General features: G+C 43.7%; 1 protein-coding gene across 1 annotated transcript; it reads right to left on the bottom strand.

Annotated features, from left to right (window-relative positions):
- Nucleotides 1–1626: 1626 nt before the first annotated feature.
- LOC141153574 (B2 bradykinin receptor-like) lies at nucleotides 1627–24056 on the bottom strand. Its single transcript, XM_073638519.1, has 2 exons — nucleotides 23567–24056; nucleotides 1627–8433 (listed from the first exon to the last, which is right to left on the bottom strand). The coding sequence occupies exon 2, from the start codon at nucleotides 8407–8409 to the stop codon at nucleotides 7339–7341; it is 1071 nt and encodes a 356-aa protein (XP_073494620.1). The 5' UTR covers nucleotides 8410–8433; nucleotides 23567–24056; the 3' UTR covers nucleotides 1627–7338.
- Nucleotides 24057–25623: the final 1567 nt, after the last annotated feature.

Raw genomic sequence — 25623 nt, 5'->3', positions numbered from 1 at the left:
ATAAACAATGAAGAACAGATATAATTGCTAAGCGTTTCGGCTGGAGTGCCTTCATCAAGATTATATTAAAAATAAAAAATATTGAAAAAAATATAAAAATAAAAATAAAGAAAAAAATGGGAGAAATGAGAAGTAGTAAAAAATAAAAAAGAATTGCAGAAATAAATATAGGGGTATATAAGAGGCATATCCATACCTGTATATTGTTGATAGGTGAAAATCAAGCATGTAACAGCTGATATTTAAGTGATCTGAAAATGAGTGAAGATAAAGAAACTGATAGTCGCAAAGTGCATGAAATAGAGTTTAAGAACGGTATCTATAAATACAGTATAGAGGGCCAGAAACATACCTGCCTCATTGGTGTCCAGTGGATAGTGGAGGCTGCGTGCAGACCAGCAAGACAGCTGGCTTTAAATACGCAGAGAAAATATCATTTCCGGTTCCCAGTGACCGCAGCTTGCATATTATTCAGTGCACAGGCGCACACAATACAGGGGCACACCAGAAAAGGCCGAAAAGGCCCGAAGAGGCCATGGCAGAGTGCGCATGCGCCAAAAACCGAGCACAAGCCGAGGATCTCCGGAATTATTGCGCATATGAGGCTCAGAAACACCGCTGAGCAAGACAGGATCACTGCGATAGGTGAAGGGGAAGCGGGCCAGAATACTCTGACCTGAACTGTTATAATGCATAAAATATATGTAATACATGCAGTCAGGTAAATTGTAACAGAAATATACCACCACAATAAAAACTGAAAGACGGGGACCTGTAAAAAAATAATAAGTAAGAAGAGTAAGAGAATGTAAAACGTAAAAACAAAAAGGAAAAAAACGAAAGCAAGAAAAAATAACAAAGGAAAAAAATAGAAAAAAAAAAAGGAAAAATAAAAAAAATATAAAATAAAAAATGAAAACGAGACACAACAAGGAATAAAAGGAAGATAAGAAAGGGAAAAAAGGGAGACTGGGGAAAGGGAGAAGAAAAGAAGGGACAGGGAAGGAAAACCAGGGAATAAAGGAAGGAAAAAAGAGAAAAAAAAGGAAAACATTGGAGAAGGGAGAGGAAGGGAGGAAAATGTGTGTCAGTAATGACAGTAGAAGGATCACAGAGTATACACCTCAAAGTCTAGTTATATCGGCATTTGTTAAAGATGCAAGTAAAAGACAGATTCGATGAATGTATATCACTTATAAAACATCTCATACTCTCTGTTCAGACCACGTGGCTCCAGTGTCTGCAATGTATAGATCCAGAAAGATTCTCTTTCTTTAAGGTTCTGGATCCGATTCCCACCCCGTCTATTCAATGGTATATTCTCTATAACTTTATATCTTCTACCAAGATCTTAATGTCTCATGATATCTGTCCAGTGAGATCTCTCGGGATAGGTGTATAAGTGACACGGGTGTGTCAGATGTGACAGTCGCCCTGCAGTTGGTTGCAGAAGATCTCTTCATTTGGCATTACAGACACCTTGTTAAATCTGTCTCACTCTAGGACCCAGCGGCTACCTCCCTCCTGCTAATTGACACCCAGACCTGGGTGTTTAAATACTTTCTGTTTGCTACAGGGAGGTGCCGGTGATATTCACATGTTCCCTTGTGGAGGCTTGGAGCTATTGCAGTCTGCTTACTTCCTCTTTGGTGCTAGGAGGACGTTTGGAGTTATCTCTCTAAAGTTGGCTCAAGCTAAGTTACTTTCCCCCGTGTTTGTCTCCCTTGTTGTCTTTAGTTGTTAGTGGGGACTGACTAGTGCTCATCCCCATCCTCTTCCCTATCCAGGGCCAAGCTCTAGGGAAATGCAGGGCTTAAGTTCCTGTGCAGCGATTGGTGAGGAACCAATATAGGGGCGATAGGGGAGACAGGGTGATATCAGATCAGCCTAGGAGGTCTCCACTCCCCCTTTCCCTAGTGTCTCCCTTCCCCTCTTCCCTTTGTGTGGCACTTAGTCTTTCCCACACTTTGCGTGACAATAAGTCAATGTATCCTCTAATTGTGATGAATGAATTTCATCAATGTAGTAGTTCCTATCCATCAACACCACCGCCCCTCCTTTATCAGCAGGCTTAATAATTATAGACTTATTACTGTATTTTGAAGATCTTTTAATGCCCTCTGTTCTGCCCTACTACAATGGTGTTGAACATGCCAAGTACCTTCATTAATCTGACCCAACTTCTCTTGAATCTCCCTATGAACAAGTTCTATAAATGTTTCAACCCGATGATAATTCTTAGGGTGGTTACAATTACTGGGTATTCTTAGATCAAACTGGCCAAGTCTAAAAGTTGTAGGTTCTGCATCCAGTGTGCGGATCACCGAGAAGATATTCCTTGAGTCATCAGAATCTCTCTCACCAAAATGAACTTTAAGTCTTCGTTTTCTGTAAAATCAATTAACTTCCTGGTCCAATGTGAACTTGTCAAATATTGGTATGGGACATAATGAGAGTCCTTTCTGCAATAGTTCCATGGGAGAAAGATTATAGGAGGAAATATTATAAACAATAAGATTCATCTCACCTGTGATCGAGTCCTTATTCTTGACGTTATTCTCTTTTATTTTTTTACTACTTCTCATTTCTTCCATTTTTTATCTTTATTTTTAATATTTTTTTATTTTTCATGTATTTTTATTTTTACCACTCATTTTACACTTTTTTCTCTTTGCTATTGTTATGTGATGTTGTTTTATTCCCCTGTCCTTTACTTACCTCCTCCATATAAGTTTATTGACATCAGGAGGACCTTGTTGGTCTTGATATTATTTTCCTACTTGATTTTCGGCAAATATATATATGATTGGGGATTACACATGATCTGATTGGTGTGTATTTATTATTTTTTATATATCCTCTATAGATATATCGGGATTCATTATAAATATGTTTTGCAAATTCATACTCTTTATCTTTGTAGATTGGATATATCTATGATACTATTGCTTTATCTAGTGGACAGAATATCATCAGACCTTTAAAAGTGAAATACAGGAGACGCGTCCTACCAACTTAATGTTTGAATACTTTGTTATATACGTTGGATTACTACAAATCTAATGTAGTTCTTTATATGTTATTATTACTTTTTTCTCTTTCTTTTGACCATGTGTTTATCCTTATATTTCCATGCATTCAGATAATCTTGATGAAGACACTCCAGCCGAAACGTTGAGCAATTATATCTGTTCTTCATTGTTTATCGTCTGTTGGTGATGGAACTTCTCGATTTAAATATGAAATTTTGAGCAAATTGATTCAATTTTTCTTCGTTCTGTGCAGAGGTTTATTTCTTTATATATCGACTTTTTCCCTTTTGAGCACGAACCATCAATAACTCCTTTGAGTGCGGACCCTTATCCATTTTTTTTTTAAACAAAAATTAAAGTCATATTTCCATAAAATGCAACTGAAACTTTTATAGGAAGTCATATATACACTTTATTCTTCATTCGGAAACATTAAAATCATCTTGGCAGCCAATAAAGGGCAAGAACTCTGTACCCAACAGCATTCCTGATGGATATAACAAAGATGGACGCCCCATAAAAATTATTAAAGTAAAAAAAAAATTTAAAAATAAGTGTTTATATTAAAGATCAACATAGACATAATGAGATCTTGAGACGCCACTTAAAGGGGATTTTCAGCTACAAAGTTAAATTAATTAAAATCCTAGTAAATCAGAAATTAAAGCAGCAGCCAAAGTTTGGTCTTGGTGTCTCTTTTGTTTCCAGACATGGTGTCCATTTTCTGTTGGGTTGTGGCAGCCATATTTGCAATGTGCCAACAGGAAGAGCTGCCACAAGTGGTCATCAACTTCTCGGTAAATTGTCCTAGCTGGCAGAACGACAGACCATAATTTCTGAGAAGCTCATTTAAAGTGGAAAACTGGTCTTCCTGGTTTTAATTTTGCAAAAATGGCCGACAAAACAGATAGTAGCCTATATCTGTGTAAGTGGAAGGATGAAGAGCGCCAAACTTTGGTTACTACTTCTACTTCTGGTTTACTAATATATGGCTAACTTTACTTCTTGGGTGAAAAATCCCCTTTAAAGGTCAGGTGTGAGATCATAGAGAAGGTGGTTCACCTCCGTTCTATTAGACAGCTTGGATAAATGAGGCCCAATATGTGGGGTATTGCAGCTAAGCCCCGAATGAGTCTGACTTACTATAACACACACAGCCAGTGAACTGGTGTGGCGCTGTTTTGGGAAGAAAAAAAAGAGAATTTTTCTAAATCTTGAAACCCCCTTGAAGAGATTGCATGATAGATGCTTTCTTTCAAAAATGGTGCCTGTCTGGTCCATAAGCTGAATGTGGTATTGAAAGCTCATTCTTATTCCAAGTGAATAGGACTGAGCTGCAATATCGTACAGAAGAGTGGCGCTGTTTCCGGCAGAAAGCTGACATGTTTTTTTAGAATTTTTCCTATGGCAGGGCCTAATATGTTCAGGTCAATAGCAGGCTCAATTAATATGCTTGGCACAAGAAGAACATTCACGCAGACACAGTGTATGGTCGACCAAAACTGGTGGAAACCACACCTTTATCTTCATACACACGGCTAAAAAAAAAATACATCACTGTACAAAAAAATAAATCTTGGATCTCCCAGCCACTGTGTAGACATAATTCGCAGAGTTGAACACAAAGATTTGCAGGACCTTGGTTCAGCGGCCACGTCGGTGGCCAGTTGTTGCTGGACCAGAGCCCTACGCACTTCCCCCTACCTGGTGGCATCACCAGTGCCTTGTTATCTTGTGAGCATCATGCCCGGTCTACTAATCAGAAGAGGCGCCCAGGTTGCCATCAAGAAGGAGGAGGGTAACGGGGCTCTGTCAATCTGTCACTGACTACTAAATTGTTTTGTTCAAGTCTAATTATTCAGGTTTCCTCTCCTAAAATGCTCCAAGTCCAGCAGATCAAATCAATCACAGTCCATATGAGTTGTTGGTGGTGATCATGAGGATAATGGCAGCATCCTTGGGTTTTGGCAAGTCCTGTTGTTTTGCAGACTGGAAGCCATTTAATGATCAAAGCCCACCTTTTCAAAAAGGTCTCCACGCCTGGTAGCCCAAGATCAGGACTGAACAGGACTGTCTGGATTCAGCGAGAGTCAAGCCTTCTCTGCTTTTCCATTCCAGCAAAATACATCTCAATTATTTTTTTCATATATGTATAAAAAATTAAGCATTTTTGTAGATGCCCCGGTACACAAAAATATACAACAGATGCAGAAACATTGGTAACGAACACATATCATCAAAGGTCTAGTACACCAAAGTCCATCCCTCTGATGTCAGAAGATGCCAACATTGAGGTTTATGAGATGGAACTGCGTAAATATAATGAAGTGATGGGCTCTTAGACAAAATCATAATTTGCCCGTTATGGTGATAGGTTTTGCCACTAAGGAGGCAACGTCCTGATGTTTGATTTCCATCTATCTCCTTTCTACATCTTATTCTCCCCATTATTGCTAACAATCGGGTCTTCTTCTGAAGTCGGAGGGCCTTGACTGTTTTCTGCCATTGATTAGCAAATGGTTGAGGTTAACTAGCATTGGGAAACTTCTCTTTAGGGGCCTCATTGCTTTTGCCTCCAAGGTATGCGCACCTTTGCTTCAGGTTCCCAAAATAAAGGAGCGGTGGCTGTCCATAAAGCATACTTTGATGAGACGTAAAGATCTCCTTTTGGGTTTAAGCCTCGAGTAGAAAGCCACCAGCGCAAAATCACAGAGAATTTCTGAAGACAATGGGATTTTGTAGAGGCAGGGCCGGCGTCAGAACCCGGCGCACCCGGGCAAGTGCCGGGGCCCTGAGCAGGCGGGGGGGCCCACTCACCATCGGTCACCCCGCCGCGCTATGGGACCCATGAGCGGAGGAGAGCGGTGCTGTGCCCTCTCCCCCCGCTTGCTCAGGGCCCCGGCAGCCGGCACAACACTTACCTCTCCCCGTGCTCCGGTCTCTTCCACGGCTGCTGCACTGTGACGTCTCAGATCAGAGGGCGCTGTGACGTCTTTCCACCGTGCTCTCTCCTGAGCCGTCGCAGAGCGGGAAGACGCCGGCAAATGAGAAGAAGTGAGGTGAGTATTTGATTTATTTTTTTTTATGTATGGAGGCATGGGGCATTATATGGGAGGGGGTGACATCCTGCATGGGGCATTATAATGGAGGGGGGGTGTGTGACATCCTGCATGGGGCGTTATAAGGGAGGGGGGTGTGACATCCTGCATGGGGCGTTATAAGGGAGGGGGGTGTGATATCCTGCATGGGACATTATAAGGGAGGGGGTGTGTGACATCCTGCATGGGGCATTATAAGGGAGGGGGTGTGACATCCTGCATGGGGCATTATAAGGGAGGGGGGTGTGACATCCTGCTTGGGACATTATAAGGGAGGGGGGTGTGTGACATCCTGCATGGGGCATTAAAAGGGGGGGTGACATCCTGCATGGGGCATTATAAGGGGGGTGACATAATGCATGGGGCATTATAAGGGGGGTGAGAATGCATGGGGTGTTATAAGGGGGGTGACATCCTGCATGGGGCATCATAAGGGAGGGGTGACATCCTGCATGGGGCATTATATGGGGGGAACAGCCTACATGGGGCATTATAAGGGGGAAACAGCCTGCGTGGGGCATTACGTGGAGGGAACAGCCTGCATGAGGCATTATGTGGGGGTAACAGCCTGCATGGAGCATTATGTGGGGGCACAGCCTGCATGGAGCGTTATATGGGGGCCAGTATTCTGTAAGGAGAGTTATATGGGGGCCAGTATCCTTTATGGAGCATTATATGGGGGCCAGTATCCTGTATGGAGCATTTTATGGGGGCCAGTATATATATTTCTCTGCGGTATCTGTGCATCATGAGTCGTGGTATGTGTTAAAGGGGCCCACTGAGACTCTCGCCCAGGGCCTACAAAAACCTGGAGCCAGCCCTGGACTTAGGGCTGGGTTCCACTAAATCAAGGGGGCCTCAGGAATACCAACCCACGACATCTTTATAAATGGTACCGGATGGATTTAGCTGACATTGATTATGAAGAACAGTAAGAAACTAAATCTGTGTTAGAGCTGTGGACCACTGGGCGATGTTCCCTCTTTGAAGGTCTCGTTGGTTCTAGACCAGACTGGCAGGGTGATGAGGACTTGTGGATCTTTGATCTGAATTTGTCCTCCTGTAAAAGTTTTGATAGTGTTTTTAAATTTATCTACATACCCTATAAGATTCTACTACATCCTTTTATAGTCCTCAAATAAATACCAATCCTTTATGCCCAGGCTTAAAAAAACAAATATTAGAGCCAAAAAGCTGCAATTGTAGATTCAACCAAGTGATTTCTTCTTATTAATGGAGTATGAAATCTGTGTTGAATTGGTGTCATCTAACCCGAATGATGACTTTCTTCTGTTGGTTCCTCTACGTAGAAGCGTTCTGTAGACCTCTACAGCTTTTTGTCTAAAGTGATTACCAACCATGATGTACATGATCGGATTGATGCAGCTGTTACTGAAGCCGATGTACGTAGAGATTTGGTTAAAAATATGATTTGCCGATTCCACTTCACACGAGGAAAACACATTGAAACGTTCCAATGTGTTAATAAATGCGGAAATCTGGAAGGGCAGCCAGCACACTACGAAAACTAAAAGCACGGACAACACCAACCAAGTGGCCTTTTTTTCTTTGTTGACTTCCTTGAACTGTTGCATTGCGTTGTTCCTCAAAACACAAATAATTTGAAATGTACAGAAAGCAATGACGAACAGTGGCACCAAGAAACCGAGGACATTCAGAATCATGTTTGTGACAATTTCCCAGCTTTCAAATGGTGGTACTGTTAAACAGGCCGTGGTATTAAGGGGTTCGTAGAACTGCACTCTTCGGTAGACCACAGAGGGCAAGCTTAACACAAATGCAAACATCCAGATGATGGCACAGTTCACCTTGGCCCACCATGGTCTTCTCATCCGACCAACAGACATAGTCTTCACCAGAGCCAGATATCGGTCGATACTGACCATCATCAAGAAGTAGATGCTGCTATAGAGGTTGAGTTGAATCAAGCCATTGACGGCCACACACATGAAACTTCCAAATGGCCAGTAGAATCTATTGGAGATATATATAGCCCAGAAGGGTAAGCCACTGACAAAAATCAGATCGGCAGCAGCCATATTACCCAAGTAGATCTCCGCCACTGTGCAGCGACTCTTATGAAGGATAAAGACCAAAATGGCAAACAAGTTTTCTATGAAGCCCAGGATGAAGATGAACCACATGTAGATGGGTTGGTAGGTGAAGAGCCACTCAAATTTTGCCATATCTATGCAATTATTTTCTGGAAGTGCCTTGGTATTAGCCAACATGGTCACGTTAGGTTGTTCGGTCATCATCTTGGGTTCGGTACACTTGGATTCCTGTTGGAAACACAAAGACATTTTTTTTAATTGTTTTGACCAATATGGTCATCGGTACAAAGCCAAGAATGCAAGATTAAAGTGCATTTATGATATGAGCATTGGGAGAAATCCAAAAAGGACCATGGACATTAGGTGGAAAGAATTAGAACAAAATAGAGTCATTGGGTATTCTGCCAACATTCAACCACTGGTGTCTTCTGCTGCAAATCAGTATGCATGTGCTCTTACATCATGGAGAAATGCTGGTGCCACTATTACTGTGCAGGTATCTGATCATGAAATGTCATCAAATTCCAGAGACAGACACAAATTGGAGACCACTGTGAAGGAACATATATAATCAATAAGGGAAATCATAACAGCAGTTAAGTTACATTTAGTTGACAAAAGGGTGTGTATTGAAAGTAGAAAGGGGCTTTTGCTGCAGGTGTCAAATTGGGCACCTTAGCTCCTAGACCATGAGCTTCAAAGGGGTTAGCAAATGTCTGAAGTAGGCATAATACATTTCCTATTGTCTGTATAGGGAGACACAGGATATTTGAAATGCCACAACTTGGCTCATTGGCCATTTACAGACAGCATTGTTTAAATAGACCAATCCAGGTCATCCTGGAAATAGGAGTCTGTGTTCAACACTATAAAAAGCTGGGTGACACAAAGAAGTGTTTGGAAGGCTGATGTGCTCCATGATTCACTCCCCTTCCCTCAGGAAAACAGGATAACTGCAGACGGAAACATTTAGGTATCGGTTATTTCTCCCTTTTAAGTTCATAACTGTTTTGTATATTTGTATGTCGTTTTATTTTTCCTTTTTATATATTTAATGTAAGCACCGTATATTTTTATATTAAAGCTTAAAACCTTTAATATGTTGATCCTTGTTCGCTCTAAAAGAACCTATAGCCTTTAAGAGAGTGTGTGACCTTTTTGATTGTCTGACAGTAACATAGATTTCGGGGACTCGTCACCCCATGTGTTTGATGAGTGGTGGCAGCGTAAGAAATCGAGGTGTGCTGAATGTGACAGGGTGTGATTTATGCTCACTTTATAGGTTGTGACCAGTCTTGAGTAAGAGGAGATAAATTAACCCCTGCATTCGCACTCCACGTCATGTGCTGAGAAGTGTGTACGTGATAACCACCATAAAGGATTCTGAACTTTCCACTTCCAGTACAGGATGATCGGCTATTTGTAACCTCAGTCATAGCTCAACTCTTGACCAAGTGTCTAAAGGTTCACCAAAATGCCCAGTACTGGTAAACGGTCAACAGTTCAGCTCCAAGCCCTGAACCTCTACAGAGTCACTGGACCATCTGAGTTGGCTCAACACTACCATCCACCACATACATTGGCCAACCGTAACCCAACAAGGATACAGTGATCGGAAGGGTTTCTACACTCAAGATCCATGGCCAAGGGTCTGGATTCCAAATATTTGGCGTATTCATCTCCCTAAAAACTGAACGAGTAAGGAATTTGGGAGAGAGGGCATACATATTCACCCAGATCTCACAGGTCTTTATATATACATCAGCTGTCACTTTACCTACCCCACTCACAAGTGACGGAGACCCACCCAACACAACCATGAATGCTGAACGTCGAAGCCAAAGCACTAGGATCCCAACATCTCCAGGCCTTTGCTGTAAATACAGAAGATGAATGTGGAGTTGTGTGGGAGAAAGTTAAACATTCCCATGATGCTCTGCTGCTCAGCCTCATTAACCAAAGTTTAGTGGTGTGTAAATTTTAATTTAAGTTAAGCAGGTCGAGGCAGCTCTGGAAATCCTACAGAGACTGGTGCCCACCATGGTATGGTGGGAATGGAAATGCAGAAAGTGTATTGACCTAAGGATGAGGAATGATAATCCTACCATTAGGATAAGATTGTTACAGTCATGCATGGGAGGTCCATCCATTGTGAAACGCGTCCACAGACCGGGCACAGCCTGCTCTCTCCCTGCTCAGGTCCCATGGTCATTAATTATACTGGTTGACGTTCAATTTAATTGCTGCTACTGTCTACTGTTAAAAGGAGAATCTGAAGGGAGGGGTCCAGGATTGGAAAAACATGTTGTTTTTTTCTTCAAAAACAGCACCACATTTGTTCCCAGGTTGTGGGTGGTACTGCGCCCCACCTGCTATAGTAAGCCAGGATATCAGACACAAGCCATAAGCGGGCTGCTGTTTGAACAAGAAAGTGGTCGAGTCTTTATAAATAATCTAATATATATAATCGTCTTATCCCGTCTGTCTGTCCTTCTGTCCAGGAAATCCCGCGTCGCTGATTGGTCCGGCCGCGGCCAAAAAGATGGCGGCCGTTAGCGACTCATCTGCCGCACGGAGGTCAGCTAGCCGGTCATCTCCCCGCTGCTAGCAGCAGAAGGACCCCGACTGGCGGCGCCCCTGCCCTCCATGCGGCTACTGTCACTACGGCCGCTTATTTCCCGACGGCAAGTGTGAAGAGAGGACCGGGAAGCGGCGCAGCCGGTCGGGATACTTCTGCTGCGAGCAGCCGGTCATCTCCCGGCTGCTCGTGTGACACCCCAGGGGTCTGGTTGCCACAGTGATAGAGATGTTATGTCTGAGAGCAGGTGGGAGGTCCTTTGGTCAGGGATCCTGTGCATGCCACACCTCCTGCCCAGTCTTGGGAGGGGAAGAACTTCCCCTATATAAACCCGGGGCTGAGGCAGGGTTAGGAGTCAAGGAGAGTAGAGACAAGAAACAGTCATAGGAAGAAACAGCAGGAGCTCAGTGGGAGCAATACTACTACGAGTCAGGGGCTGGCAGCTGCAGAGCTCGCCCTGACTGAGAAGCTTTCTTACCGGACCCGGCGTCCGAGGCTGTGGGGACTAACTCTTACCCAGCAGCAGAAGCCGACCGGCAGGGGATTTCAGGTCCTCAGGCCCAGAAACCCGAAGGCACGGTCACACGCGTGGGACCAGCACCGCCATCGTGAGCGGAAGCCATTAGAAGGCCCCGAGTCACCGGCCATACGGGTGAGCACCACACGGTACACTCAGGGACGTGGGCTACTTATATCCGCTTCTAGCAAGGTAGCCAGAAGAGTACAGTCAGTTTGGGAGGCCTACAACTCCGCCTGGCCAGGGGAGATCCCATCTGCTCAAGGACTGACCAGGCCCCGTTCGCTAGCAAGTACTCCGGGAGGGTCTATCGTTGTTACCAGTAAAGACCCTGAATTACACCGCACCGTCTCTGAGTGGTTCCTGCTACCCCCATCTTCCACGTCGGCTGCCCTGAGGCCATACCCCTCCCGTTGGGGGTTATACTATCACGCTGCACAATTCTACACCGGCCTCAGCGGTCTGCCCTGCAGCGGCAGCTCCATAGCTGCAAGTCAACGGGTGGCGTAGTCGACACTCAAATAACATCTATCAAGACTGCCACACACTGAGTTTGACTCCCTGGGCACGGACCGGGTCCCCGCCACTCGGAGACTACAACCCTCATCTGATCCGGTTCCGGGTAATCCCCCGTGCGCGAGACGCTGCGCGACCCAGCAGGCCCAGGGGCGCGTCACTCGCAGCGGAAGTACCCGCACAGGCAGCGCCGCCGCGACCAATCAGCGATATTGGCGCCAAATTTAAACACCGCTCTGCTGATTGGTCGCGGTCAAGAAATCACTTAAATAGGACCTGCCTGGCAAAATGAAGTAGACCAAAAGATCCTCAAAAGCTAGACATCATGCTGCGATCCAAAGGAAATTCAGGAACAAATGAAAAACAAAGTAATAAAGCTCTATCAGTCTGAAAAAGGTTATAAAGCCATTTCTAAAGCTTTGGGACTCCTGCGAACCACAGTGAGAGCCATTATCTAAAAATGGCGAAAACATGGAACAGTGGTGAACCTTCCCAGGAGCGGCCGGCCGACCAAGATTGCCCCAAGAGCGCAACGATGACTCATCCAAGAGATCACAAAAGACCCCACAACAACATCCAAAGAACTGCAGGCCTCACATGCCTCAGTTAAGGTCAGTGTTCATGACTCCACCATAAGAAAGAGACTGGACAAATGTGACATGCATGGCAGAGTTCCAAGATGAAAACCACTGCTGAGGAAAAAGAACATAAAGGCTCGTCTCAGTTTTGCCAGAAAACATCTTGATGATCACCAAGACTTTTGGGAGAATACTCAGTGGGCTAACAAGACAAAAGTTTAACTTTTTGGAAGGTGCATGTCCCATTACATCTGGCATAGAAGTAACACACCATTTCAGAAAAAGAACATCATACCAACAATAAAATATGGTGGTGGTAGTGTGATGATCTGGGTCTGCTTTGCTGCTTCAGGGCCTGGAAGACTTGCTGTAAATGGAACCATGAATTCTGCTGTCTACCAAAAAATCCTGAAGGAGAATGTCCGGCCATCTGTTCGTGACCTCAAGCTGAAGCACACTTGGGTTATGCAGCAGGACAATGATCCAAAACACACCAGCAAGTCTACCTGTGAATGGCTTAAGAAAAAGCAAAATTAAGACTTTGGAGTGGCCTAGTCAAAGTCCTGATCTTAATCTGATTGAGATGCTGTGGTATGGCCTTAAAAAGGCGGTTCATGCTCGGAAACACTCCAATGTGGCTGAATTACCACAATTTTGCAAAGATGAGCAGCCAAAATTCCTCCAGAAAGTTGTAAAGACTCATTGCCAGTTATCGCAAATGCTTGTTTGCAGTTGTTGCTTCTAAGGGGGGTCCAACTAGTTATTAGGTTTAGGGGGCAATCACTTTTTTACACAGGGCCCTGTAGGTTTGGATTTCTTTTTCCCTTAACAATAAAGATCTTCATTTAAAAACTGCATTTTGTGGTTACTTATGTTATCTTTGTCTAATATTTACATTTGCTTTGTGATCTGAAACATTTAAGTGTGACAAACATGCAAAAGAAAGAAAATCAGGGAGGGGGGCAAACACTTTTTCATACCACTGTGTATTTGTTATTGCATCATTGTTATCTGATGGATTTATGAAATAATGAAGAAGGTATGTCAGTAAATATGTGAAGTGCAGTCTTCATGCATTTTTTTCATTCTTAATGGCTACTTGTGTAGGGGCATGATGGCTGGTGGATACAGGTATAGGAGCACGGTGGCTGGCAGACACTGGTATAGGAGCACGGTGGCTGGCAGATACTGGTATAGGAGCACGGTGGCTGGCAGATACTGGTATAGGAGCACGGTGGCTGGCAGATACTGGTATAGGGGTATGATGGCTGGCGGATACTGGTATAGGAGCACGGTGGCTGGCAGATACTGGTATAGGAGCACGGTGGCTGGCAGATACTGGTATAGGAGCACGGTGGCTGGCAGATACTGGTATAGGGGTATGATGGCTGGCGGATACTGGTATAGGGGCATGGTGGCAGATACTGGTATAGGGGCATGGTGGCAGGTGGATACTGGTATAGGGGCATGGTGGCAGATACTGGTGTACTGGGCATAGTTCCTAAATGATGTTGATATGGGCACATGTGACTTGCCACACTGACTTGGCAGCACTGTGACTATCTGCGGCTGGCACCTGTGTATGGGTAACAATTTTAAAGGGACCATATACTGTAAAAGGGGGTTTAGGGGCTAGCTGGCATTATTATGGTGGCATCAAACACCTTGTAGGTGTCATGTCCCGATTTGGCCACAGCTCAGGGTCCTATCCTCACCCTGGACATGAGTGTTGCATGATGTATGTACAGCGATGCATTATATGTGCACAATTGGGACATCAATGCTGAGATGTCGGTAGTTTGGCTCGATGTGATTTTCTTCGTAGGTCAATGGATGAGAAATTCCCCTAATGAGATGGATAATGTATGCATAAACCTGTCTGGTCGGCAGCTCACGGGTCTATTTGCACATTTTTACCATAATCTGGACTTTGGCCAGGCTTCTCCTCCTTTGTTGGACTGAACATGTCATCCCGTCGTGTATTCCTTCTCTTCTACTGCCAACGGCTGCTCCATCGTTAATCCGGGGAGATTACATTACAAGAGCTTTAATCCAAACTTTACCTCTAAATAAATTAGAATAACTGTGTCCAATACTGAGGAATTATATATAGTCAAAGTCCAAACCAGAGCACAAGATTGGATTCAAAACTGCCTACTACAGTTTTGTGTACGCAGCTCCCATGCTGAACTATGCATTTCCATGTTTGCTGCGGTGGTAAAGGAATTTATGCTTATCCAGTCATTGGTGACTACTTCTTGACAGAAGATGCCAGAAGTAGTGGAGAACCACCACCATCATCTGGACACCCTGAACACCAGGAGGGGCTGCCCAATAACTCTGTGGAAGATACTGTAAACTCCACAGGCGAAAAGTACAGGAGGTGGATTCATTTAGTACCTGCTCACTGGTTGTGGGGAGTAGAGCAGCTTCACTTTAATAGATCTTAGCTGCTGTACCAGACACAACCTGTGAATGGTGGTGGCGCAGTTTTGCTAAAAAAAAAAGTCAGATATGTTTTTCTAACTCCTTTAACTGTTCCTTAGGTCACATCTTCACCCTCCCTGAGATGTGATCTATCCCCTTTTTTACTTCAGTCTTACTATTGATGACATCATAAGAAGAATGGAGCCAACGCCATTGTGCCCGATGGTCGCTCTCCACTTCCTAATATGGCAGAATAAAAAATTACTTTCGTTGTCACTAATCTGCGTATTTGTGAGATTGTGGCTGTTAATCAGAGCAAAATCTAATGCAAAAACGATGGGAGTCCCTGGAGAGGATGGAGCCGGGTGACCACCGGAGATTGTCTGTGTCTCAATGGAGCAATTAAAAAGTGATCTATCTATAAGAAGCTACACATTAATAGCCTTGTGTGAAATGTGAAAGAGTTGTGGTTTTAATTTTTTTACAGGAACAGCGCCATCCCTCTTAATAGACTGTGTCTGGTATTGCAGCTCAGCCCAATAATGTTACATAGGTAAAAACTGCTATAGCAGACTCAAGCACCGGGCAAGTGTTCAGCTGTTACTAGAAAGAAATCAAATTTTTTTTAGTTTATTTTATTCTACAAGTATACACATAATGGAAAAACAGATAAGGGATTTGAACAGGTGAATCGATATTGTATATATATATATATATATATACACACACACACACACACACACGGTATATAAATTAGCTCATCTCTTTTGTACATATACAACCTACAGTTCCAGAAATTATCTCAAATACCGCCATGCATTGTGTCACATATCCAATATCACATATCTCGAATACCATGCCCTACGTACCTATATATATATATATATATATATATATATATATACACACATTCTAACATGATGCTGAATCATGTACACTATGCTCCAACCAGTACAAGATATGCCCCATACAGTAGCAAATATGCCCCATACAGTACAATATATGCCCCATACAGTAGAGGATATACCCCATACAGTAGAGGATATGCCCCATACAATAGAAGATATGCCCCATACAGTAGCAGATATGCCCCATACAGTAGCAGATATGCCCCATACAGTAGAAGATATGCTCCATACAGTAGAAGATATGGCTCATACAGCATAAGATATGCCCCATACAATAGCAGATATGGCCCATACAGTAGAAGATATGCCCCATACAATAGATGATATGCCCCATACAATAGATGATATGCCCCATACAATAGATGATATGCCCCATACAAAAGAATATGTGCCCCACACAGTAGAAGATATGCCCCACACAGTAGAAGATATGCCCCATACAGTAGAAGATATGCTCCACACAGTAGCAGATATGCCCCATACAGTAGCAGATATGCCCCATACAGTAGCAGATATGCCCCAACTGTCTTTACCGCCAGTGAGAACAGTAACAATGAAGATAGCATGGCTTTCTGAGGGCCAGGTACCAAGGGCTCCACACAAACTGGCAAAGAGCTAAATGGGGCATCATGGAAGGCATTATCATGTGATACCCCACCAGGGGCATAGTGTATCTGTACTATTTTGCCAGTTTTTAAAATGGTAATCCCCCTTTTCAGCACTTCTAACTACTATATATTAGACTGCCTCTTCTGGCTGCACAGGCTTGTTTATGTCCTGACCCAGCTTAGTGAAATGGGGGTGGGACCAATTTGCAGGAAACTATGGCACTATGAGCACTGGGTTTGAGCGGCTCTTTGGAGGTATATGTCGTCCATAGGACACAATGTGATAAAAGCCCCTATTCCACGAGGATACATTTACTGTGGACTAATGTATAGACTAGCACAGTCTCCTGTATAGTAGGGGAAAAAATGGTATGGCGACATATACCGCGACGATGATGGCTACAAAGAGCTTCTCCAGGCAAATATGCCCCAACTAGGGCTCAGGCGAGGCGCACGCTGAAGTTCATCTATTTTAAATGTTATTGTAACATTGTTTCATCTTTCAGAATCCTGGAAAATAGATGATAAAAACAATTAGGTGTCAGTTGTCAGACTTCATTTACATTGGCCCAGAGCCAGAAGCTTCGCGGAACAATTCATAGCTTTTAGAACTGTTCCTGTCCTGGAGTTTCCATCTAAACAATGAAAGGTGAATCCCCAGAGAAGCTTCACACAAAACCGGAGAGACAAATATGTATGGACCTACCGCGCCGCACCCCTGCGCCGCCCGCCTGGAAAAAGGATGTGATCACCGCTTCATGACTACGAGGACGGGGCCGGACGACAAATGTTATCCAAGGAAATGTGATCAGGATGTTTTACGGAACGTCGAAATGTGATGGCAAAAAACTATTACATGTAAACAGGGGCGGACACGTACAGAAGCAGGAGGAATATGTGGGCCCTCTGCAGTCCAAGAGCTCGTCAGAAAGAGAGGTAGAAGTGGCCCCCTTACCTCCTGGACCCCTGTGCGGATGCACCAGTGGCATGTCCACCTCTGCACAAGGTCTTACGTAGATATAGAGAGAAGAGATATAATATCTGTCAATCTGAGGTCTATCATTATAATGTCTGCTGTGACGACACAACATTTAATCTTAATTATGCCAGAAGTAAATTCAGTTGGCCCAGAGACATATTCTATTGTCTGAACTTTGACTATTGAATTCATGTGTTTGTTTCCTCAGTGGATCAAGAGACAGCGGCGATTGTTATATGAGCCTAAGCATTAACTCTGGTTGATGTTTGTTTTAACTTATTGTCTGCTATCTTTAGAGTACAGGGACACAGGGTCATTGAACAATCAATGTTTGCTAATATATTGATTACCCATTGTATAAGTCCATGTAGTTTGCTGACCTGCAAAACAGTGGAGGGCAAACTAGGCAGATTGATTAAAATACTCAAACAATGAGAGATGAGCCCCTGTCACCTTCCCTCTGACCTGTGGATGATGTCTTGAAGGCCAAGAAACATGCAGATTTGGAACTTTACAAAACCACAGCCAGGAACACTCTACAGGATAGCTGCCAGGACACCATGGCTCCATCAAGAGGGACACAGATTTGACATTCTACAGGATGCCAGCTTAAGGACCACGGCCATAGCTGGAAAAATGGAAATCTGCTCCACTGACCATCACTGAACCCCTGGAGACATTTGGGGAAGCCAGGATTGGGACCCACCAGTCACCTGGCCCCATGGAGGTGATCAGAGAAGCCAGGTTGTGACTCACCGATTTCCTGGCACCATGGATACATTCGGGAAAGCCAGGAATAGAACCCACTGGTCAACTGCCCCCATGGAGGTGTTCGGAGAACCCAGGTTGTGACCCTCCGGTCACCTGGCTACCTGCCTCAATGGACTGTCAGCTTCCTAAGCTTGTTGTTACCTCCTCTCTGTGGGTGCCCGCTACAAGTGGGATGCCACTGGTGGGAGTAGTCAGCCCTGGAAGCCCTGAAGTCGAAGTTGCTCTAATCCCAGTGAGTCAGCGGAAGGGTGAGACTCTGTAATTTTGCACCCTTTTGGAAATTGGCTGGAACTGTTCTTTATGTTATTGTCTGTTGGTGGTTCAATAAAGTATTGTCACACTGTTTTACACTCAACCCTGTGTTGTCTGAGTAGTATTATGCCCACAGAAAAGGAGAGCGGGCATTCAGTGAGATGAGCCCTGGTCCATGCGGTCTCAAGCCAGCGGACGAGAGCACCCACTGACCCCTGTGTCTACACATCTGCTTATCCATCGCATATCTTTCCCAGATAGATCACACCTGTCTTGTCTCCCATCTCCCAGAATTAGGGGAGAACCCCAGACTCCTGGAGGGATTGGCAAATCTCCTGGTCTAGAAGCACTGTGTACTGTACCGTGTCCTCAGGATGTGGATACAGTTTGAAAACTACGGCAGAACAGAGAGCCATCGGGTGGGTGTAGAAAATCATGGAGAGCTTAAAGGAAATGTGTAAAAAAAAAATCAAATTGAAAAGATGTAAGGAATTAATGTTTCATGTTTTTAAAGGTATAAAATATAAAAAAATGTTAAAGTTTTATAGTTTCAATTTTTAAAACTCTAAGGGAAACAGCTGCTGACATTTAAGAACTGTGTTAGACGGCACCACGCTGCTCACTGGTCTTTACAGAGATCTGAGGGGAGCAGTCATATCAATGCGACTACAGGACTCAGATCACAGTAATTACACCGTTCAGCAGCGAGTAACAACATGATTAGATCATATACACAGATATGCAGACAGTGTCACACATGATAGAATTAGATACACAGCTCACCTGTAATTGCTGTGAACTGAGCAGAGCTGTCATGTCATTGCAGTGCTGCAGTGGTGATTTGGTCTAGTGACATAAACTCATCACTGGATGAAGTCTCTGCAGCAGTGCTGGTATCCAAAACTGATGAGCGGTCACGGTTATTACTATGATCTGAGCATCGCAATGAGATGACTGATCCGCTCAGATCACAGTAATTAATGGTGCTCTCATTATGTAGTCCTATCTCTGGCCTCTGACAGGTCAGTGTGCTTTCAGTCACCTGCCTACTATTTTAAATACTGCCTGTGTAATTTTTCTGAAAATGTGAAATTTACTTGTCTGAAAATGGCCGCTGGTGCCCACGCATGCGCAGTAGCATCTCTCGGCAGCCAAAAGATGCTACTGCGCATGCGCGGGCACCAGCGGCCATTTTCAGACATGTAAATTTCACATTGGCAGAAAAATTACACAGGCAATATTTAAAATAATAGGCAGGTGACTGACAGCACACTGACCTGTCAGAGGCCAGAGATAGGACTACATAATGAGAGCACCAGTTACAGCCCCTCCCCAAAGCCCCACCCCAGAGCACGAGCATCTCATTATGTCAGAAATGAAAATAAAGATTATAAAAGAGCCACAGGACGGATTTCATCAACAAAGGTATCATTTTAATCAGTGTAAAGGCGCCCACCTGACAGTGTATGTGGTTTACTAAGCACAATCCTGTTGACAGGTACGCTTTAAGTTACACCACACCACAGAAAGGTGCAAACAAAAGCACAAAGCTAGAACTGAACTTTTAACGCAGACAAGCCCTGTAACATGTTAAGTGCCGAATTACACTTTTCTGCAGCATAATATCTTGCTGTACTGTGGCATGCAGGAAGGATTAAGAAATGCTGTTATGGAAAAAACACCAGAAAAAGAAGGAAGCCGAAATCCATTTATTTAGAATGTAAAAGCTTGTCGCCTGCCCAAGCATGAATCCTGGGGAAACAGAGTGGAAAATGGCATGGGGGCACTAAAGGGCAATTTTGCATAAGGCACCATTCAACCTAAGGTCGGTGATGGATGGATGGATGGATGGATGGAAAGGTAGAATTGTCTCCCGTGGGAACCAAGAATCGGGCATTACAAACTAACATGCCTGATCCTGATGAGCCACCCAGCACCCGCCCAGATAAAACACACAACCAGCTACTACCACATAATCCTAGAAATCCCCCCAGGCTTCATTATCTGGGCAGGGGCCAGAAGTAACGTAGTAGATGATAAGAGCGATGCTGAGGTCCTGACTACCCCGGCCAGCAGGGTGACAGTAGGGAATGAGGCACTGATGACACATGACATTTATGGGGCTGCTGGGTATTAAGTGTCCATCTCCGCTTCCGAAACCTAACCCTTATTTATTGCAACCCCCGGTATTTGCTGACATCACACACAGCTCTGCAGCGCAGAAGCCCGCTCCCTTCATATTGCAAGATCTGTCACTCACCACAATATTAGTATGGAGGCGATACTTGTGCTTGGATCGGTACATTTTAGAAACAGTTGATCTCATTTCCTTGCATTTACATAACACCATCTGTGACTATTGGCCCCGTACCACGACCAACCCAAGAGAACGCCGCAAAAATGTTCTGCATAAAGATGGGCAAGAGGATAGTGGGGGATCAGGACACATTTTATCCATTTTTCTAGAATGTAGATTACAAGGTATGTATACTTTTGCAACCATTATATTTTGCACTACATCATCATATAAATCATAAAATGAAGCCACTTTGCAAAAAGCTTTGATTAAAAAAAAATATCATTTTGTGCATACAGCTCCTATGCAGACCTATGTGTCTCCATAGTTACAGACTACAAGCAGCTCTGTGTAGTCAGAACCTGCAGGGAATTTGTCATTAACGCATTAAGTTGCACAAACTTTATGAGGATCATGTTAATGGCTGGATATCTGCCTAATGTAACCAATCACAGGAGGGTCCTGACATAGTTATGAAGGGTACATTATCCATAATGGGTACAATTTTGCAGCCATTTAAGGATTCTGAGAAGAAGCTCTTATATTATATTATGACCCAAGAGACAAGTTCACCTCTGCTACATCTGTGTACATCACACTGTCTGGAAAATTATTGCAAATTGAGGGAAAATTGTTTTACAGCCAAAATGAAAAAAAAAAAAGAAAATGGGGCGATTGTAGTCAGTAATGGAGCTGTATTTACACCAAGGAATTCCTCACTAATGGAGGAGGCGACGGAACAGCGAGATCATCAACGCTGCATCAGCAGCAGTCAGACGACAATGGGGCGTCTGTTCCCGGGAATCAACCTGAGCGCCGAGCGTGGATGACGCAACGTAAACCAGACGCCAAAACTTAAGGAGACCACACACCTGACATACCAATCTATACACTGATGAGCATTCGGAATAGTGAGCGCAGCTCTGGAGCATAATACAGGATGTAACTCAGGATTAGTAATGTATGTACACAGTGACTGCACCAGCAGAATAGTGAGTGCAGCTCTGGAGTATAATACAGGATGTAACTCAGGATCAGTACAGGATCAGTAATGTAATGTATGTACACAGTGACTGCACCAGCAGAATAGTGAGTGCAGCTCTGGAGTATAATACAGGATGTAACTCAGAATCAGTACAGGATCAATAATGTAATGTATGTACACAGTGACTGCACCAGCAGAATAGTGAGTGCAGCTCTGGAGTATAATATAGGATGTAACTGAGGATCAGTAATGTAATGTATGTATACAGTGACTGCACCAGCAGAATAGTGAGTGCAGCTCTGGAGTATAATACAGGATGGAACTCAGGATCAGTAATGTAATGTATGTATACAGTGACTGCACCAGCAGAATAGTGAGTGCAGCTCTGGAGGATAATACAGGATGTACCTCAGGATCAGTACAGGATCAGTAATGTATGTACACAGTGACTGCACCAGCAGAATAGTGAGTGCAGCTCTGGAGTATAATATAGGATGTAACTGAGGATCAGTAATGTAATGTATGTACACAGTGACTGCACCAGCAGAATAGTGAGTGCAGCTCTGGAGTATAATACAGGATGTAACTCAGGATCAGTAATGTAATGTATGTGCACAGTGACTGCAACAGCAGAATAGTGAGTGCAGCTCTGGAGGATAATACAGGATGTAATTCAGGATCAGTACAGGATCAGTAATGTAATGTATGTACACAGTGATACCACCAGCAGAATAGTGAGTGCAGCTCTGGAGTATAATACAGGAGGTAACTCAGGACATCTATTAGGTAAATGTTTTACAAAGTGACAGATTTTTCTTAATATTATTTCAGTAATATGTTGACAATAGGTGGAAATAAGGGAGGTTCAGGAAACATTGTCTTGTAGCTAGAAGTTCCTTACATTTCCCCCTCCTCTAAGTCTTTTGGAAAAGCTGTTTTTTTTTTTATTATGTGCTTTCATGATTTATCAGGCTTACCTGCAGTCCCATGTAAAACCACAAAGACGTAGCTCTACTAACCATGTATTCATCCATACTGGAGCCATGTCAGATCAATCTCGGCTGCCACTGATGACAATTAATCCATGGCGGACTGAGCGGCTGTAGCCCCTCCGATAATGATGGAGATGTGGGGAAATAGTTGGATCAGTGGTCAAAGCAACCGAATAATGCAGAAGACTCAACAGGCAAATACAAGGAAAGAGAAGAGTGGTTGATCTCAGATATTTAACTCACAGAGGGCTGCACATGATAGATGCAATTGTAACAAATCCTCAGCTGTGAGACACATCAGGTTTTTGCAATCGTAATGAGAAAAAAAAAGAAGTCTCATTCACCAACAGCAAGCAGTGATTTTAAAAATAAGGAAATATGAAACACAAAATTAAAATATATTAATAAGCAATTAAACCAGGAACAGTAGTGCAGATGCAGCAGAGCTGGATTTGTCATTCGTCCACCTATTATTCTCTACAATGTAATTTAGTCCTCTGCCCACAACCACAATCTCAGCTCTGCTGCATCTAACACTTCTCTCCACCATTGCATGGAGCTTTTGCTATGTAGCACTCAAGTGGGAGATTATTCTGCCAAGGGTTAAAAGACGATGTGAGAGTTTGTGATAAATAGGATCCGCAAAGAAAATGCTTAACATTTCCTTTTCCAACCTTTAAATCTAATTTCGGAGGTTTTTAAATCCATCTTCAAATACAAAAAAAAAAAATGGATGTAGCAGAGCTGAGTTTGTCAGTTGGTTCAGTATAGGGTAATAGAATGAAGAGTAGGGAGAGGCTGTGAACCTTCTGCCTTATTCAGACTATGCTGGCAGCACTTCAGCTCCTGCAAAGGTGAAATGACAATTCCAGCTCTGCTACATCTATACATAGTGAAGCAATAGATCAGTACATGGCATGCAGCCCATTTCCCGCAGATCTTGCGGTTTTTTACCTTGGATGTAGTGGGTTGCGCAGAGTCGGCTCCGCTGATTAATCGCTGATGATTCCTCGGTGTTTCCAGTGTTTTTGCAGCTGAGATCCGAGCAATGTGCTTTTCTCACACCCCCAACTGTACGAGAGGAGGGATCACACCGGCTGCACTCAAACGTCAAGTGTCCCCAAGGAAGGGGACACATCAGAGCTGGCATGAGGTCAGGGGTCACCTACAATAAAGGTTCTGATTGAACGTTCTAAAATGTTTCGTGACGTTTTCTGAATCAATTCCGCAAGGATTTCTACATCTCTGCTTGTTGTCACTGAATAGACTGGAGAATGATACAATGTATCAGTGCAGGTAAAGAGAGTTTCCTTCAGAGTTCTGTCTGCACAATTTATACTAAATACTGGAATATACTTTGTTTCCATTCACTTTCCAGATCTCTGCTTCCTGTCAGTGAATGGAAAACGTCCTCGCAGCTGAGGGTTTGTTACAGTTCTATAAAGTCTAGACAAGCACAGAATAAATGTCTGATAAATCCCGGTCCCACCTCTTGGACTCGCCCACGTTCTCTCATTCATGGGAATGGACGGTTATTTTCACCTGCGCCATTTGTTCCATTCACTTATATAGAACTTCCAAAAATTGCTCATTTGCAGCTGCTTTGTCAGCATTGCGAGGCGGCAGGGCTGCGTACTTGTGATGGACGCAAGTCCCACTGCCGGGATCCATATCTGTCTGAAAGAGCAGCTGATGCGCGAATAGCACTCCATCCCTAGCGATAGATGGGGGCGTCCTAGAGGCGCAGGATTTGTGCCATAGTCCTTTATAAGGAATCTGTCAGCAGGTTTTTGCTACCTCATCTGAAAGCAGCATGATGTAGAGGCAGAGACCCTGATTCCAGCGATGTGTCACTTAGTTTTCTGAGTGTTACACTTTTGACACAATCAGAAATTTTAGATGTAGCATGTAGCAGAGCTCAGAAAGCTGATCCCGACCACACCACAGCTTTTGGGTATTTTGTCTATGGACAGTGAGTGGCTTATCACAAGAGGGGGCGTGGTCAGACCAAGGCTCACGTGCGCTGTAGTCCAACCAGTGATAATCTCCTGGTGATAAAACCTTCACTGTATGAAAACAACAGCACACAGCCTAATAATTGACACATAGCTGGAATCAGGATCTCAGCCCTTATCTCATATTACATAGCAAAAACCTGCTGACAGTTTCCCTTTAAATGCATCAATAGCACAATTCTCTTTCCTGTAAGTAGCATTTGTTACAATGTATCAGTGCAGGTAAATATGTCAGTATTGAGTATGTAGCAAAGTACAGAGCACTACAAAGGGACATTAGATTTGTACAGGTTTTTTAGGTTAACATTCACTGACAGGCAGCAGAGGTCTTGTAAACGGCGAGCTGTAACAGAAGAGGCGCTCAGAGACACCGTTAGTAAAAAAAAGGATCCGTTACAAACCTAACAAGCATGCATCTATTTTTGCTCCGCTTGTAATGGATCCCAGTTCTTTGTTTTACAAGTGATCTGTTACATAGAAGTGACAACTGGAAATCTGAACGGAGCCTAAGAATCTTTGTACTATAGCCTAACAGAGAAATCTCATCCTTTCTCCACTCATGAGCCACTTCTTCCCCTGCCTCCTCAACATATCATTCACTCTGAAAGAAACAAGATGGTCTGCCACCTCACTGCCCATTATACTTGTATGCAAAGTGGAGGGCACAGGAGTAGTGAGGAGCAGAGTGAGGAAACAAGCAGAGTGAGGAAACAAGCAGAGGGAAACCCAAAGACAATGCTGAGCTTTCTAACAAGTCTTTTATCTCACCCCAAAGCTGGACTCACATCTACACAGCCGGGTATTACTGTATCATTTCATCCATGCTTGTCTCAGAGTGCTAAAAGAGGAATGAAGCGCAGGAATCCTCTGTGGTAGAGCTCATAGAACTTTTCTCCCACCAGCTTAGAGTCGACTGCAAATTAGAGGTAGAACCGTCAGAGGGGAAAACTGGTAAAAAATGCAGGAAAAGTCAAATACAATCATTCTTGATTGGGT

Source organism: Phyllobates terribilis, unplaced genomic scaffold (assembly GCF_046119375.1).
Source record: "Phyllobates terribilis strain yellow unplaced genomic scaffold, ASM4611937v1 Scaffold_7__3_contigs__length_470593459, whole genome shotgun sequence".
NCBI classification, from domain to species: domain Eukaryota; kingdom Metazoa; phylum Chordata; class Amphibia; order Anura; family Dendrobatidae; genus Phyllobates; species Phyllobates terribilis.
This window is presented reverse-complemented; position numbering and strand designations above follow the sequence as displayed.